General features: G+C 35.5%; 2 protein-coding genes across 2 annotated transcripts; both read left to right on the top strand.

Moving 5' to 3' along the window:
- The first annotated feature begins 4,734 nt into the window (after positions 1-4,734).
- LOC145678223 (uncharacterized) lies at positions 4,735-6,246 on the top strand. Its single transcript, XM_081748272.1, has one exon. It carries the CDS (start codon positions 4,735-4,737, stop codon positions 6,244-6,246), a length of 1,512 nt encoding a protein of 503 aa, XP_081604398.1.
- Positions 6,247-14,323: 8,077 nt separating this feature from the next.
- Positions 14,324-15,835, top strand: LOC145678222 (uncharacterized). Its single transcript, XM_081748270.1, has one exon. The coding sequence runs from the start codon at positions 14,324-14,326 to the stop codon at positions 15,833-15,835; it is 1,512 nt and encodes a 503-aa protein (XP_081604396.1).
- The last annotated feature ends 3,139 nt before the right edge of the window (positions 15,836-18,974 follow it).

Raw genomic sequence — 18,974 nt, 5'->3', positions numbered from 1 at the left:
GTATGGAGTTCTTTGATGGTAGATCTTTATGAAATTTTGTGCGGAACTCGCGTTGAACACTAACAACAGACCGACAAACGTGAAACTGTAAAACGCAAAACTGCTCTCTCTGCATCACAGGCAGCCATCTTGGAACTAATCACTCTGCCACCTAGCGGATAAATTTTAAACTACTACGCTCGTTCCAAACAAAACTTGAGGATAATATTGAAAGTATTTCCATAGAGATTTCATTGTTGATAGAGTATTATCACTTATAGAACGTTTCCTTTTCGTTCACATCATTTTGAATCACACTGTATTGTCTAGCGCACTCTTGTTCCACATTATTTTTTTTTTATTATTATCTTTTATCTATTTGAAGATAGAGCCTATATAGTTACCGTAAAATTAGCTTTATTTTAATTTCGCAGAAATTAGGCCTCAACGTGGAATCCGACCCTCATGAATGTCCGCCGCGAATTGAATCCGAGTCACCCATGGCAAAGGCGTGTAAGCTAACCGCTTACCCACTAGAAAGTTCTTTTGATTCATTGGGAAGAGAGAGAAAAAAAAAACTGTTTTCAGTAACGTAATTCCTACCGTACGAAACAAAACAAAAATAAAATTAAAGACAGTGGTTTGTACTCGATTTAGGCAAACAATATCAAGTGTATAAATAGTAATAGAAAAAAAGTTTTGTTACATGTAGAAATGACGTCATTCTCAAAATAATCGTATGGAGTGACTGATATGTTCGTGAATATATGTAAAACGTAAGAGGAGAGGAATGTCGTAGTGTGACGCATTTAAATACAACAATACGACGACTTTTTTCCTTGTCATTTATAAACCCACACGGCGCACGTTTTCAAAATTTACGTTAGATTACTCGGACTTTTATACCCTCATCCAGCCGAAACTTAGCTACCTTCCTTTATGGTGTCATAAAAGTTCACAGGAAGTTCTCGCGCTTTATACGGACAGTATGTGAAGAGACCTTCTACGTACACCAAACCAGCAAAATGTGACCATCCCAATTTTACCTACCTACCTACCTGTTCTGTAACCCTGTGACATATACATTCACATATGCAAACACACACACATATATATATGGAGAGAAATCTAGTTGACTTCCGTTAGTGTGGCAGATAAGGATGCTCTCATGCAGTGACTTGGTTGTGCACACTCATACGTGTGTCTCAGACTTCTGTGTTATTGTGTCGTAAACAATTTTATGGATGATATATGTAGACCTTTATGTGAAGTATTGTTTATAGTGTTGTCAATTGTCCAGGAAGCACCACCTCCTACATCCCGTAACTATCCCCGGGCCCCTGTTGAGCAGTAGATAAATCCCTTTCTTTGTTGTGCCTTTCACACACTTGCAAAACTAACAAAGCTCACACACCTGTACATCACAGCACATTCTTTTAACTTAGTAAAATAAATCTGAAAAACGAAAAGATAAATATATATGTAAACACCGGATTGATAGAATTAATATTGCCCAAGGGACGATAAATGCCTCGTCTCAAGAGCAAGACGAGAAATGCCTTTTTGAGTTAGAAATGAGACGAGAAATGCCTTTTTGAGTTCGAAAAGAGACGAGAAATGCCCTTTTTAATTCGAAACGAGACATGAAATCCCTTTTTAAGTTCCAAATGAGATGAGAAACCCCTTCCTGACTTCGAAATGAGACGATAAATACCTGTTTGAGTTCGAAATGAGATGAGAAACATCTTCCTGACTTCGAAATGAGATGAGAAATACCTTTTTGAGTTGGGAATGAGATGAGAAATATCTTCCTGACTTCAAAATGAGATGAAAAATACTTGTTTGAGTTCAAAATGAGATGAGAAACATCTTTCTGACTTCGAAATGAGACGATAAATACATTTTTGAGTTTCAAATGAGACGAGAAATACCTTTTTTGAGTTCGAAATGAGTCGCGAAATATCTTTTTGAGTTCAAAATGAGACGAGAAACACTTTTTGGAGTTCGAGATGAAATGAGGAATATCTTTTGGAGCTTTAGATGAGACGAGAAATAGCTTTTTTGTTCGAGATGAGGCGAGAATTTTCTTGAGGTTTGTGGGCAATGTTAATGCACCCAGTATTATATTATTAATAGTATAAAAATTAAAGTATACTATTGGAAATTTCATGACGGCCTTAGGGTGAGGTCCAGAAAATTGACCTATTACCCTTCTCCGCCCATTACATGGTAGTGAAACCGATATTTTTTCTGAAATCCGATGTTGCCAACAAATTCGAACTCCATGACAGCTCTTAGCTAAAATAGGAGGGGGTGAGTAAAAGCTGATCTCCGTTACTTGAGTAGGGAATGGAATGTTTTAAATGTTTTGGCGAAGAAAAAAGTAGCCTGGAAAGCTGCGAGTCCTTCGTGTTGCTCTGTTATTTGACACTTCAACAGAATATCTTTCTTCTTCCGTTAAGAAGGAGCGACCCATATGTGCAGGTCAGTTGGTCAATGTTAGTTCATCTCCCTGTTCTCTATATAGAAAGAATGAAATAAACAAAGAAGGCAAGAAATACATTTTGGCATTTTTTAAAAGATAAACATGCATCTATTGAAAAAAAGCACGAGGAAGATTTTAATCTATATAAAAGTATCTTCAATTCTAGTCGAATAATAATATCTGAAATGCATGATGAAGAAGTAACTTTCTCATTTACATAATAGATAAGGCAACAAGATATCAAAAATTTACGAATAGTGTCTTTCAATTATATCTAATGTGTGTTTATTTTTCCCTTCCCTACTTTGGAGTGTGCATTCTTTTAAAGTTATAAACATGAATACATCTATTGAGAAAGAAGGATGGGATTTTAATTTATACAAAATACTCTTGAATTCTAATCAAATAATATCTGAAATGTATGATGTAGAAGTATCTAACTTTCTCATTAACATAATAGATAAGGCAACATCAATAAAGTAGCCAGGATGTGTCTGGGGAGGGGGGGGCAGTGCTGTTATAGGTACATATAGAGGAATTACAAACAAAAAATATATAAACTTAAAATATATATATAAAAAATTACAAACATCAAAGTACCAAAGTACATTGCCGGACCTCTTTGGGGGGGCGGCCCATATGCCCCCCTTCCCTAAGCCACTGGGCAACATGAGATCAGAAATTTATGGATAATGTATTTTAATTGTATTTTGTATTTTATTACATAATTACATTATACGCGTATTACATCGATTATTTTTATAAAATTCTACACCAGAGCATAGGTCGTCCTAATTAATTTTCTTTAACTGATTTTCTTTGTGACACCAGAAGAACGTTACTATAGTATTAAATTTTCTTCTTTCTCTTCCTTATTCGATAAAGATATGAAAGATGCCTAGTGCTGTGTTCAAGCCATGGTTGACGGAAAGCTAGTCTGAAAATGAAAGAGTAAAACGAAGATAATTCCATCCAGCCGTTCGAGTCAGTGCTGGCAAATATAGGGAAGAGAAGAAGAAGAAGAATGTTAAGTGCGTTCTGGAGAAGTTGTATTATAATGAATACAACAGAGGGTATGACAAGAAGAAGAAGAGAAAAAGTAAGCGAGAGTATGCTTTAAAAAAATATAGAGTAAATTTAACCCTAATCCTTGACTGATCTCAATTCCAAGCGATATGAATAGTTCTTAAATTTCAAATGCAACATACAAGCACAGACTCATACATAAAACATATTTCATGAAAATTAGAAAATTTTGCAGAAATTGTTAATTAGTTAAATTTGAGAATAGCACTTTCAGCAGAAAGACTATATGAAACGTGAATGTACAGCTTAGTGTGGAATACGCAGATGAGCTCCCGCCAGGAATCCCACACCGGAGGTGTGTACGCTATTTAAGTACCGACGAGAAAGCTCACAGCTGCTGTTGTGACACACATTTCTTATATTGAGAGACGCATTTATTTTCTTACTTTTCACCGAGTTCAATCACACCATCAACAGAGGATTGGTAATTCTTAAATATTTAGTACACCAATTTTAATATAACCGGTAATAATAATATGGTAAATTTATCGAACAAAAAGACACATACGCGAGATGAGATGGAACAAAATTTTCGTGACGAGATACATTACGAAACAGAACTCTTCGAGTAGAATCAAATATACTATTCGAAACAAGACAGCACAAAATCTTTTCTCTTAGGCAATACTACAAGCATCACACCATGTCGAATACTAGAAACTTGCTTCTATAAATGAACATAAAGCGATTATGTAAAAACATACTTGAAAAATATGAATTGTTGAAACCCCAGGTTTTAATGCTAAACGAAAAGTAGAAAAAAAAAACCTTGCGTAAGACTTTAGACTCTTGTAAAGCCCGAACACGTGAACATATGTGATATATGAGAAACAGACGAAGTGAAGTGTCAAATTAGAGAACAATGCACCGCAGGACACCACGAACTTGTTTCGTTCGAAGGACGACCCTTCTCTGCACGGACCTGAATTTACTGTTCTTCTGCACCCCTTCAGAGGGCATTTAGCTTTCTCTTATATCACAGCTAAGTTCAAAAAGCTCTCTGATAAATACGAAAATTTTTTTAAAGTGTTTAAAGCACTTGTGCATTTCTTTCAAGCATTTATGTGTGTGTACATGTGTACTTAACTGTGGTGTACATTTGTGCGTATATGTATCTATTTAAGTGTGTATAAATTAAGTTAAATTCATTTTTACTCTTGTTCGTGTGTTGCAAGTGAACAAAGATGTCGGACTATTTTAGACCTTGGGAACAAGGACAAGCAATGACTCGGGAAGTCCAAGAAGATCCTCTTCCCGGTCCTAGTGTACATAGAACACCGTCGAAGAGAAAAGTTAATGTCATTGGAAAAGGAGCAAAAGTAAGCAGACAGAGTGTGAAAATTATTCAAAGTGTTCGTACATTTTTTAGCGGTATCGTGCACGATGGGGGTTCTATACCGAGCAAGAATATTAATGAACTAACGTCGCAAGCTACAGGAGTTAGTGTTTCGACAATTAAGAAAATTGCACGTTTGGATGCTGCTACGTACCGTACCCCAACTAAAAAGAAAGTTCACAAGACAAAATTTGCGTTTTCTAAAATCGATGACTTTTCCCGGGATTTGCTGCGTAGGACAGTTTATGAATTTTACAAGGAAGGGATTTCACCGTCAGTAAAGTCATTGTGCGAAGCAATGCGCAGGAAAACCGCCAACACCGATTACGAATTTCCTTATTGTGCTCGGACATTATATACATTGTTAGAAAGTATGGGATTTAGGTATCGGAGAGCAGACAGGAAACCACGCAGGATGGAATCACCAGAAATTATTTCTTGGCGATATCGTTATATTGAAGAAGTAAAAAAGTATCGTAGTGAAGGGTTTCGAGACGTTTATTTAGACGAAACATGGTTCGATACCAATACGTGTAAAATGAAGAACTGGACTGACGACTCGGAGAATTGTTCGGTAGCAGTGTCAGATAAAAAGGGAGAACGAATAGTAATAATTCATTGTGGGGGCCGTAATGGGTTTGTTGAGGACGCACTTTTCGTAACACACAAGAAGATGGAAAATGCTCCTGCGGACTACCACGGTACAGTGACTGCAGCCATCTTTGAAGAATGGTTTGAGAATTCCGTGTTAAAACGACTGGAAGAACCATCAGTGATTATTTGTGATAACGCGTCAGTGCATTCCCGTGTTAGTAATCCGAAGCCAAACTCTTCTTGGCGGAAGGAAGACATTATCAGGTATATGAATCAACATTGTATACCTGTACCTAATCCCATTCCAATTAAACCAGTACTCGTAGAAATTGTAAACAAATATGTCGGTTTTCAAGAGAAGAGGTACGTGATTGATGAACTTGCTCTTGCATACGGACACGTTGTGCTACGTTTGCCACCTTATCATTGTGTATTGAATCCCATCGAACAAGTGTGGTCAGAGTTAAAACGGCGAGTGGCGGCCAGGAACTTAACAGGGCATTCCGTCAGTGCTCTCATAAACATAATAAAGGAATCAGTTCAGAACATAACGCCGGAAAAATGGAGAAACTATATTACGCATGTAGAAGGTATTGAGGACAGCTATCGTGCTCTGCAGTGTGTTTTTGACAGTGACGAACAAGCAAAATTTGTTATAACAACGGACGGCGATTCAACAACGGACGAGGAAGATGGTAGTGAAAGTGAAGAGCGAGACTATGGATTCGAAGAATTGGCAGATGATGATAACGACAATAACATATAAAGGGAAGTATAATTTATTTGCTGTTATTTTATACGATTTTCTTCTGAATTAAATTGCAATAAAACTTCCATGGGAATTAAAATAAAATGAAATGTAAGGTGAATGTAGGCTAAAAGAGACGAGGATAAATGTAAATAAATGAGTAAAAAATCATTGGTGAAATGGCTGTCGTATTTACGCATGGGCCATAAGCCCTGGGCGACAAATTTTGGAGGCGGAAAATTTACTCTGACCAGATATTATTCCAAAAAAAATATTATTCTCTATTATTATTTATATATTATTTAACGATATATTATTAGTCTAGTAGTATGTTAACAGTAGTATAGTATTATTAGTATATATTGTAATATATTATCTAAATATTATTTATTGTATATATTTTATAAGTTTCCCCCTCCACGCAAATAATGATTATTCATTTCACCGTGTCCAATTTTCTACATCAGTATTTATTGATATTGAGGAAGCAGCAAGTTTTGGATGGCTTATGGAAGCAAAAATGTTATAAATACTGTACAACAGATACTGTACAACAGATCTATAATGCTAACTGTACAACAGATGATTTTTAAGAAAAAAGTTAGAATAGTCGTGAGACCTGTGTGATTGAGTACACTTTACGTAGTACGTAAATATAAGAAGTTGCGTTAGAAAAAAAACTGCAATTATATTCTAAATTTTAAGCAAATGGATAGATAGGATTTAAAAGATACGCTTTATCTCAGTGATATAAAAGTATTTGAATATTTTAGAGAACCACTCGTTGTACAGTGTTTTATTTATTTATTCACAAAGTTGAACTTATTAAGTCTAGAGAAATCTCGTTCCAGGTCCAGAGCAAAGGATGAAGAAGAAGCCAAGCTTATATGGGAAAGGAAGTGTAAAATACAAAATTATCAACATCTCATATTCATCCATCATTAAACACCTTATTACCATCTTCATCACAAAATTAGAAGTGAGCTCCCTCGTGACTGAGCAGTTGGCGCGCGCACCTTTGACGTGGGAGAACCGGGTTCGTTTCCCGGCTGGAGCTCGTGTGTTTCGGATACTGCATTAAGCTGTGGGTCCACGTCCCATATCGCCCCACTGCTGAAAGGGATGCTAAACTCAAAATCAACAAAATTAGAAGTAAAATTAAAAAGACAAAATAAAATGCATACTAAGGTACTTGCACAAAAAATTAAAAGACAAAAATATTTTTAAAATTTGAATATCTAAAGATAATTTTAAGGCATGGCATGGTAGATCCCTACTAACTGCATGCTTTTTATCACGCCAACCCAATACTCAATAACCTCATTACAGTGAATCCTGCAGTTAATTCATAGCATGATTCAAAACACTAAAATCCTATTCGATCATATTGAATTCACCTCATGACCAGCAGTAGGGCATCTGGCTTTCTGCCCTTCGTTGTTCAGCCTTCAGCTGGGCATCGCAGTTTTTCCAGATGTTTGAATCTAGACGTGTGATGGTTTTCTCAGCTTGCTGAGTTCTATCCATCTACACCCTTCCGAAATTACTAATGCTATTAGGCGCCGTTTCTTCCTCTTTTTTCTTCCATAACCCTGGTAGATAGCCTCTCGCGAGTGCTAGAAGCCGGGAACTAACAATCTCACACCACTGCATGTTCCTTGTAGAATAATTGCATGGGGACCTGGAAACTAGATTGAGGTCTGTGTCCAGGACCGGGTGCTGCGAGATTTGCGGGGCAGTGCCCATACATATTTTTCTATTTCTGATTTTTCGTGCTTGCACTCTATTCCATCTATATTCACCTCTCCTATAACGCTATTGGACGAGGTTTCATTGATCTTCTCTTCGAATCCCCGGTCGAAAAACTGTTCGCGAGTGCTAGAAAGCCAGTATTACCAAATCCTACAATATGTATGATACTTGTGATATCATTGTATGGAGACCTTTGGTATAGATCGAGTGTGTCCAGGATCGAGGATGATTAGTTATTAACGGGACAATGTTCTATATTATTATTATTATTATTATTATTATTATTATTATTATTATTATTATTATTATTATTAGTGCTACGGGGTGTTTATTTAATGAAGTTCTAGGAATAGTTGGAATGCATTTTGACATTAACAATGAGAAATGAGAAGAAAATTTTGGAAAGATTCTGACAAGGAATAAGTAAAAGATACCGTGTCACTATTCGTTCAATGGGACGAATCGTGGAGAATTTTCAGTCAAGATTTCTCGTTGCATAGTTCTTTGAACTTCCGGTTGTGATGTGATTTTTAGTACCAGGAAATGTAGTTTTACTATTATAGTTATTTTTAATATACTTTGTTTCGGATCGATTTCCGATCAAGCGCACATAGTTTTCACAGTTTTAAACCTACATTTTTAGACAATTGAAAATTTACTTGAGTTAAGAAACAACAATCCTAGGCTTAAAACAATGTGTTGACCACACATCACACAACTTGTCCTTGTTAGTCCTTGGTGATCTGTAACATTTGTAAATTATTATTTTTATTACCTCTAATCATAAAATTATTTATTAAGTGGCTCAAGAACCGGCGTTCACGGAAAGAGTAGATTTATGTAGAATATTTGAAATGTGTATCATATTTGAACCATCTTTTCGCATTTAGAACAGGTATTTGAATCTAAATTAAATTATAAAAGCTTAGGTGACCCAGTACTATTTTCAAAACTTGATTTTGAAGGGTTTAGCAGCTTTCAATATATTCTATTTTTTAACCCTTTCCCCCTAGAATATACCTTTAATGAAAGTGACATGAAAGAAACCCGACTCGAGTCAACTGCTACCTACATTGCAAAATCCATTTGAAAGAGTCTATCAGTTTTTCTCATGATGATGGGATAAATAACAGATGAGTTTGAATGTGGAGAAAAATACCTCTTAGGATATTCATTATAATGAAAGGGATATGAATAATCCAGCTCCAGCCAAGCGCGGTTTCAATTTTTTTTTAATGGTTCAGCAGTTTTCTAGTGATGATGAGACAAGACAGTCTCCATGGTCTTCTTTCCAAAAATTTTATTTTTACTTTCGAGCAACGATAGGAGATAAGAAAGTATAGCAATATAATGGAAAAATCGAGATTTAAAAGAATTTGTAAGTTGGATCGCCTCTACATGCCTCAAAACGGAGTTCTGGACGTTTGTTCGTCCCAATGAAAGTATGTTTGGTCGCCTAGAAGGCATAACTACGGTTCAACGTATCGAGACGTAATTTTAAATTTAAGGTTTCTATAAGATTCTCTAACGGTTTTTTTTTCGATTTTTTTACTACTGCCAAAACTACGAGTAGTTTACTGAACATGAAAATAAAAATTTGTGATTTTCTCGGAAACGCCTCTAACGATTTTTTCATGTTTCATACATACATGATTCATAACATTATGATAATATGGGATAACTCATTTATCCTGAAAAATCGGCAAGGGGTAGTTCACTTTTGGAGTGAGTTTTTTTTCGGACGATTATTTCAAATGCGAAAAAGGCGATATATAATAATTTGATTAATAACCCTATAATAGGGTTAAGTAATTTCTCCCGAATAAATCCGCAAGGGGTAGCTTCTTAATAGGAGTGAGTTTATTATTGGATAATATTCTCAAAAGCAACTCAATCGATTTTGTTTATATATCATTAATAATTCTGTAATGTTGCGTAAATCATTTTGTTGACACCTCATAAATAAATATTGTATTAATAACCCTGATATACGAGGGTTCCATTTGTCACTTCTTATAAAAAAGTTCATGTAGGTAATTTTCCTCGAATGAAATTTCCTCAAAACATTTCGCTCGTATTTCATGTTTAAGCAATAACTGCAGCATAATATGATATACTTTAAGAAATTGGAGTGAGAAAATTTAGTGGAGTGGCCTGTATCTTATTACATATTGAGAAAATAATTATAGAATTTTTCCTCTTAAAGTGGAATTTCACAAAATGCTGGAGCAAATGTTCACTTACTTTTAATACTGAGTTTATATACTGTTTCATCTCGATAACATGTCGCGAAATATCCTATTCTTGACATACATTTTAAACCCTATTCCTTCACTTTAGCATATACATTTTGATGACATAACGAGTATCGTTTTACTGTTAATAAAACTTTCAAACTATGCGAATTCAAGAAGGAGATTAAAACGTATTCTTGAAACACTAAATCGATTGCAAAAATCCGTTTCTTGTTTTACTCATTTAAAAGCAAATATTTTACTCACTATTTAATTAATATTCTTAATTTTATCGAAACAAAGTTGAAATAAGCAAAATAAATAATAACAGAATTCATTCTTCTTAATAGTTGAAAGTGGTGTATATTTTGTATTTTAATACACACTTTTAAGAATAAATTATGACATTTGCATTAAATAGTGAATATTACACATGGTATACTCTGAAATATTAAAATATTGATTTGGTCGTGTACTTAATTTTTTTTTTTTTTTTACTAGCATTAACACAAAACAGAGCATGTACCTTTCGTTGGCGAGGGGGGAAAAAGAGCAAAGCGGAATCCCAAACCCACGGCGAGGGGGAAAAAGAAAGAGAGGAAAGTGACCTCTTAAACCCACATGTGTAAGTCATAAATCAGAGTATAACAGAGACCCAAAACTATGGCAACGTTGGTGGATACACATTTACTTACAATGTCACTAGTAAGGTGATACGAGTGTTCGGACATTGCCGAAACCACCCACGGAGAGCTTTCTTGTTCTTGCGAGTTGTCTATATATAAGTTTCACTAAGAAACAAGGGTTTAGGCTGCCTCGTCTCGAAAAAAAAGATGTCTCGTTTTGGAAAGTGAACCTGTTTCTATCGGAAGAACTATCTCTCTTGTCATCTCATGAGCGAACTCTAGAAAGTTCACATATTAGTTGCTCACAAGACAAAATTTGGTACTTTAGCTGTTCGAAAACTGTTAAAGCGCTGCCTTGTCTCGAAAAGTGTATATATCTGTGTTGGAACAACTATCAGGCCGCCTATCACATTACGAAAGTTATGTCTTGTCTCGCAATCAACACTAACCTTTTTTTTTTTCCTTTCTTCTTTTTACCACAGCCGAACATAAATATGTAATAATGTTTTCGTTAGAATTAAAATCATAATATATCAATGATGTATTATATCAATCTTAATATATTGAGAGAATGAAGGGAAATACCTTTCGTAAAAGATATTTTAAGATTCGTCTTGTGTAAAGTAATTATTTCAGACAAATTGAACACTACTCAATTTCACTAGACAAGACACCCTTCTTAGTCGCGAAATGTAACTTTAAATGTTGTTTTGGTTTATAGGTATCGTTCGTATAGGACTTGGCGATATTGATGTTTACAGATATCCACCCTTAGTTGCCGGTTTATACTCCAGCCACAGCAAAGCCACTTTGGTTTCTCGTTATCCCCTTCTTTACGCTTGGAATGACGGAAGATGATGATGGGAAGAAATAGGAAGTTATACTATTGGAAATTTCATGACGGCCTTAGGGTGAGGTCCAGAAAATTGACCTATTACCCTTCTCCGCCCATTACATGGTAGTGAAACCGATATTTTTTCTGAAATCCGATGTTGCCAACAAATTCGAACTCCATGACAGCTCTTAGCTAAAATAGGAGGGGGTGAGTAAAAGCTGATCTCCGTTACTTGAGTAGGGAATGGAATGTTTTAAATGTTTTGGCGAAGAAAAAAGTAGCCTGGAAAGCTGCGAGTCCTTCGTGTTGCTCTGTTATTTGACACTTCAACAGAATATCTTTCTTCTTCCGTTAAGAAGGAGCGACCCATATGTGCAGGTCAGTTGGTCAATGTTAGTTCATCTCCCTGTTCTCTATATAGAAAGAATGAAATAAACAAAGAAGGCAAGAAATACATTTTGGCATTTTTTAAAAGATAAACATGCATCTATTGAAAAAAAGCACGAGGAAGATTTTAATCTATATAAAAGTATCTTCAATTCTAGTCGAATAATAATATCTGAAATGCATGATGAAGAAGTAACTTTCTCATTTACATAATAGATAAGGCAACAAGATATCAAAAATTTACGAATAGTGTCTTTCAATTATATCTAATGTGTGTTTATTTTTCCCTTCCCTACTTTGGAGTGTGCATTCTTTTAAAGTTATAAACATGAATACATCTATTGAGAAAGAAGGATGGGATTTTAATTTATACAAAATACTCTTGAATTCTAATCAAATAATATCTGAAATGTATGATGTAGAAGTATCTAACTTTCTCATTAACATAATAGATAAGGCAACATCAATAAAGTAGCCAGGATGTGTCTGGGGGGGGGGGGCAGTGCTGTTATAGGTACATATAGAGGAATTACAAACAAAAAATATATAAACTTAAAATATATATATAAAAAATTACAAACATCAAAGTACCAAAGTACATTGCCGGACCTCTTTGGGGGGGCGGCCCATATGCCCCCCTTCCCTAAGCCACTGGGCAACATGAGATCAGAAATTTATGGATAATGTATTTTAATTGTATTTTGTATTTTATTACATAATTACATTATACGCGTATTACATCGATTATTTTTATAAAATTCTACACCAGAGCATAGGTCGTCCTAATTAATTTTCTTTAACTGATTTTCTTTGTGACACCAGAAGAACGTTACTATAGTATTAAATTTTCTTCTTTCTCTTCCTTATTCGATAAAGATATGAAAGATGCCTAGTGCTGTGTTCAAGCCATGGTTGACGGAAAGCTAGTCTGAAAATGAAAGAGTAAAACGAAGATAATTCCATCCAGCCGTTCGAGTCAGTGCTGGCAAATATAGGGAAGAGAAGAAGAAGAAGAATGTTAAGTGCGTTCTGGAGAAGTTGTATTATAATGAATACAACAGAGGGTATGACAAGAAGAAGAAGAGAAAAAGTAAGCGAGAGTATGCTTTAAAAAAATATAGAGTAAATTTAACCCTAATCCTTGACTGATCTCAATTCCAAGCGATATGAATAGTTCTTAAATTTCAAATGCAACATACAAGCACAGACTCATACATAAAACATATTTCATGAAAATTAGAAAATTTTGCAGAAATTGTTAATTAGTTAAATTTGAGAATAGCACTTTCAGCAGAAAGACTATATGAAACGTGAATGTACAGCTTAGTGTGGAATACGCAGATGAGCTCCCGCCAGGAATCCCACACCGGAGGTGTGTACGCTATTTAAGTACCGACGAGAAAGCTCACAGCTGCTGTTGTGACACACATTTCTTATATTGAGAGACGCATTTATTTTCTTACTTTTCACCGAGTTCAATCACACCATCAACAGAGGATTGGTAATTCTTAAATATTTAGTACACCAATTTTAATATAACCGGTAATAATAATATGGTAAATTTATCGAACAAAAAGACACATACGCGAGATGAGATGGAACAAAATTTTCGTGACGAGATACATTACGAAACAGAACTCTTCGAGTAGAATCAAATATACTATTCGAAACAAGACAGCACAAAATCTTTTCTCTTAGGCAATACTACAAGCATCACACCATGTCGAATACTAGAAACTTGCTTCTATAAATGAACATAAAGCGATTATGTAAAAACATACTTGAAAAATATGAATTGTTGAAACCCCAGGTTTTAATGCTAAACGAAAAGTAGAAAAAAAAAACCTTGCGTAAGACTTTAGACTCTTGTAAAGCCCGAACACGTGAACATATGTGATATATGAGAAACAGACGAAGTGAAGTGTCAAATTAGAGAACAATGCACCGCAGGACACCACGAACTTGTTTCGTTCGAAGGACGACCCTTCTCTGCACGGACCTGAATTTACTGTTCTTCTGCACCCCTTCAGAGGGCATTTAGCTTTCTCTTATATCACAGCTAAGTTCAAAAAGCTCTCTGATAAATACGAAAATTTTTTTAAAGTGTTTAAAGCACTTGTGCATTTCTTTCAAGCATTTATGTGTGTGTACATGTGTACTTAACTGTGGTGTACATTTGTGCGTATATGTATCTATTTAAGTGTGTATAAATTAAGTTAAATTCATTTTTACTCTTGTTCGTGTGTTGCAAGTGAACAAAGATGTCGGACTATTTTAGACCTTGGGAACAAGGACAAGCAATGACTCGGGAAGTCCAAGAAGATCCTCTTCCCGGTCCTAGTGTACATAGAACACCGTCGAAGAGAAAAGTTAATGTCATTGGAAAAGGAGCAAAAGTAAGCAGACAGAGTGTGAAAATTATTCAAAGTGTTCGTACATTTTTTAGCGGTATCGTGCACGATGGGGGTTCTATACCGAGCAAGAATATTAATGAACTAACGTCGCAAGCTACAGGAGTTAGTGTTTCGACAATTAAGAAAATTGCACGTTTGGATGCTGCTACGTACCGTACCCCAACTAAAAAGAAAGTTCACAAGACAAAATTTGCGTTTTCTAAAATCGATGACTTTTCCCGGGATTTGCTGCGTAGGACAGTTTATGAATTTTACAAGGAAGGGATTTCACCGTCAGTAAAGTCATTGTGCGAAGCAATGCGCAGGAAAACCGCCAACACCGATTACGAATTTCCTTATTGTGCTCGGACATTATATACATTGTTAGAAAGTATGGGATTTAGGTATCGGAGAGCAGACAGGAAACCACGCAGGATGGAATCACCAGAAATTATTTCTTGGCGATATCGTTATATTGAAGAAGTAAAAAAGTATCGTAGTGAAGGGTTTCGAGACGTTTATTTAGACGAAACATGGTTCGATACCAATACGTGTAAAATGAAGAACTGGACTGACGACTCGGAGAATTGTTCGGTAGCAGTGTCAGATAAAAAGGGAGAACGAATAGTAATAATTCATTGTGGGGGCCGTAATGGGTTTGTTGAGGACGCACTTTTCGTAACACACAAGAAGATGGAAAATGCTCCTGCGGACTACCACGGTACAGTGACTGCAGCCATCTTTGAAGAATGGTTTGAGAATTCCGTGTTAAAACGACTGGAAGAACCATCAGTGATTATTTGTGATAACGCGTCAGTGCATTCCCGTGTTAGTAATCCGAAGCCAAACTCTTCTTGGCGGAAGGAAGACATTATCAGGTATATGAATCAACATTGTATACCTGTACCTAATCCCATTCCAATTAAACCAGTACTCGTAGAAATTGTAAACAAATATGTCGGTTTTCAAGAGAAGAGGTACGTGATTGATGAACTTGCTCTTGCATACGGACACGTTGTGCTACGTTTGCCACCTTATCATTGTGTATTGAATCCCATCGAACAAGTGTGGTCAGAGTTAAAACGGCGAGTGGCGGCCAGGAACTTAACAGGGCATTCCGTCAGTGCTCTCATAAACATAATAAAGGAATCAGTTCAGAACATAACGCCGGAAAAATGGAGAAACTATATTACGCATGTAGAAGGTATTGAGGACAGCTATCGTGCTCTGCAGTGTGTTTTTGACAGTGACGAACAAGCAAAATTTGTTATAACAACGGACGGCGATTCAACAACGGACGAGGAAGATGGTAGTGAAAGTGAAGAGCGAGACTATGGATTCGAAGAATTGGCAGATGATGATAACGACAATAACATATAAAGGGAAGTATAATTTATTTGCTGTTATTTTATACGATTTTCTTCTGAATTAAATTGCAATAAAACTTCCATGGGAATTAAAATAAAATGAAATGTAAGGTGAATGTAGGCTAAAAGAGACGAGGATAAATGTAAATAAATGAGTAAAAAATCATTGGTGAAATGGCTGTCGTATTTACGCATGGGCCATAAGCCCTGGGCGACAAATTTTGGAGGCGGAAAATTTACTCTGACCAGATATTATTCCAAAAAAAATATTATTCTCTATTATTATTTATATATTATTTAACGATATATTATTAGTCTAGTAGTATGTTAACAGTAGTATAGTATTATTAGTATATATTGTAATATATTATCTAAATATTATTTATTGTATATATTTTATAAGTTTCCCCCTCCACGCAAATAATGATTATTCATTTCACCGTGTCCAATTTTCTACATCAGTATTTATTGATATTGAGGAAGCAGCAAGTTTTGGATGGCTTATGGAAGCAAAAATGTTATAAATACTGTACAACAGATACTGTACAACAGATCTATAATGCTAACTGTACAACAGATGATTTTTAAGAAAAAAGTTAGAATAGTCGTGAGACCTGTGTGATTGAGTACACTTTACGTAGTACGTAAATATAAGAAGTTGCGTTAGAAAAAAAACTGCAATTATATTCTAAATTTTAAGCAAATGGATAGATAGGATTTAAAAGATACGCTTTATCTCAGTGATATAAAAGTATTTGAATATTTTAGAGAACCACTCGTTGTACAGTGTTTTATTTATTTATTCACAAAGTTGAACTTATTAAGTCTAGAGAAATCTCGTTCCAGGTCCAGAGCAAAGGATGAAGAAGAAGCCAAGCTTATATGGGAAAGGAAGTGTAAAATACAAAATTATCAACATCTCATATTCATCCATCATTAAACACCTTATTACCATCTTCATCACAAAATTAGAAGTGAGCTCCCTCGTGACTGAGCAGTTGGCGCGCGCACCTTTGACGTGGGAGAACCGGGTTCGTTTCCCGGCTGGAGCTCGTGTGTTTCGGATACTGCATTAAGCTGTGGGTCCACGTCCCATATCGCCCCACTGCTGAAAGGGATGCTAAACTCAAAATCAACAAAATTAGAAGTAAAATTAAAAAGACAAAATAAAATGCATACTAAGGTACTTGCACAAAAAATTAAAAGACAAAAATATTTTTAAAATTTGAATATCTAAAGATAATTTTAAGGCATGGCATGGTAGATCCCTACTAACTGCATGCTTTTTATCACGCCAACCCAATACTCAATAACCTCATTACAGTGAATCCTGCAGTTAATTCATAGCATGATTCAAAACACTAAAATCCTATTCGATCATATTGAATTCACCTCATGACCAGCAGTAGGGCATCTGGCTTTCTGCCCTTCGTTGTTCAGCCTTCAGCTGGGCATCGCAGTTTTTCCAGATGTTTGAATCTAGACGTGTGATGGTTTTCTCAGCTTGCTGAGTTCTATCCATCTACACCCTTCCGAAATTACTAATGCTATTAGGCGCCGTTTCTTCCTCTTTTTTCTTCCATAACCCTGGTAGATAGCCTCTCGCGAGTGCTAGAAGCCGGGAACTAACAATCTCACACCACTGCATGTTCCTTGTAGAATAATTGCATGGGGACCTGGAAACTAGATTGAGGTCTGTGTCCAGGACCGGGTGCTGCGAGATTTGCGGGGCAGTGCCCATACATATTTTTCTATTTCTGATTTTTCGTGCTTGCACTCTATTCCATCTATATTCACCTCTCCTATAACGCTATTGGACGAGGTTTCATTGATCTTCTCTTCGAATCCCCGGTCGAAAAACTGTTCGCGAGTGCTAGAAAGCCAGTATTACCAAATCCTACAATATGTATGATACTTGTGATATCATTGTATGGAGACCTTTGGTATAGATCGAGTGTGTCCAGGATCGAGGATGATTAGTTATTAACGGGACAATGTTCTATATTATTATTATTATTATTATTATTATTATTATTATTATTATTATTATTATTATTATTATTAGTGCTACGGGGTGTTTATTTAATGAAGTTCTAGGAATAGTTGGAATGCATTTTGACATTAACAATGAGAAATGAGAAGAAAATTTTGGAAAGATTCTGACAAGGAATAAGTAAAAGATACCGTGTCACTATTCGTTCAATGGGACGAATCGTGGAGAATTTTCAGTCAAGATTTCTCGTTGCATAGTTCTTTGAACTTCCGGTTGTGATGTGATTTTTAGTACCAGGAAATGTAGTTTTACTATTATAGTTATTTTTAATATACTTTGTTTCGGATCGATTTCCGATCAAGCGCACATAGTTTTCACAGTTTTAAACCTACATTTTTAGACAATTGAAAATTTACTTGAGTTAAGAAACAACAATCCTAGGCTTAAAACAATGTGTTGACCACACATCACACAACTTGTCCTTGTTAGTCCTTGGTGATCTGTAACATTTGTAAATTATTATTTTTATTACCTCTAATCATAAAATTATTTATTAAGTGGCTCAAGAACCGGCGTTCACGGAAAGAGTAGATTTATGTAGAATATTTGAAATGTGTATCATATTTGAACCATCTTTTCGCATTTAGAACAGGTATTTGAATCTAAATTAAATTATAAAAGCTTAGGTGACCCAGTACTATTTTCAAAACTTGATTTTGAAGGGTTTAGCAGCTTTCAATATATTCTATTTTTTAACCCTTTCCCCCTAGAATATACCTTTAATGAAAGTGACATGAAAGAAACCCGACTCGAGTCAACTGCTACCTACATTGCAAAATCCATTTGAAAGAGTCTATCAGTTTTTCTCATGATGATGGGATAAATAACAGATGAGTTTGAATGTGGAGAAAAATACCTCTTAGGATATTCATTATAATGAAAGGGATATGAATAATCCAGCTCCAGCCAAGCGCGGTTTCAATTTTTTTTAATGGTTCAGCAGTTTTCTAGTGATGATGAGACAAGACAGTCTCCATGGTCTTCTTTCCAAAAATTTTATTTTTACTTTCGAGCAACGATAGGAGATAAGAAAGTATAGCAATATAATGGAAAAATCGAGATTTAAAAGAATTTGTAAGTTGGATCGCCTCTACATGCC

The sequence above is a fragment of the Thermobia domestica genome, unplaced genomic scaffold, assembly GCF_964235325.1.
Source record: "Thermobia domestica unplaced genomic scaffold, izTheDome1.hap1.1 HAP1_SCAFFOLD_2117, whole genome shotgun sequence".
Taxonomy (NCBI): Eukaryota; Metazoa; Arthropoda; class Insecta; order Zygentoma; family Lepismatidae; genus Thermobia; species Thermobia domestica.
The sequence above is the reverse complement of the archived record's forward strand: the minus strand, read 5'-3'. Positions and strand labels throughout refer to the sequence as shown.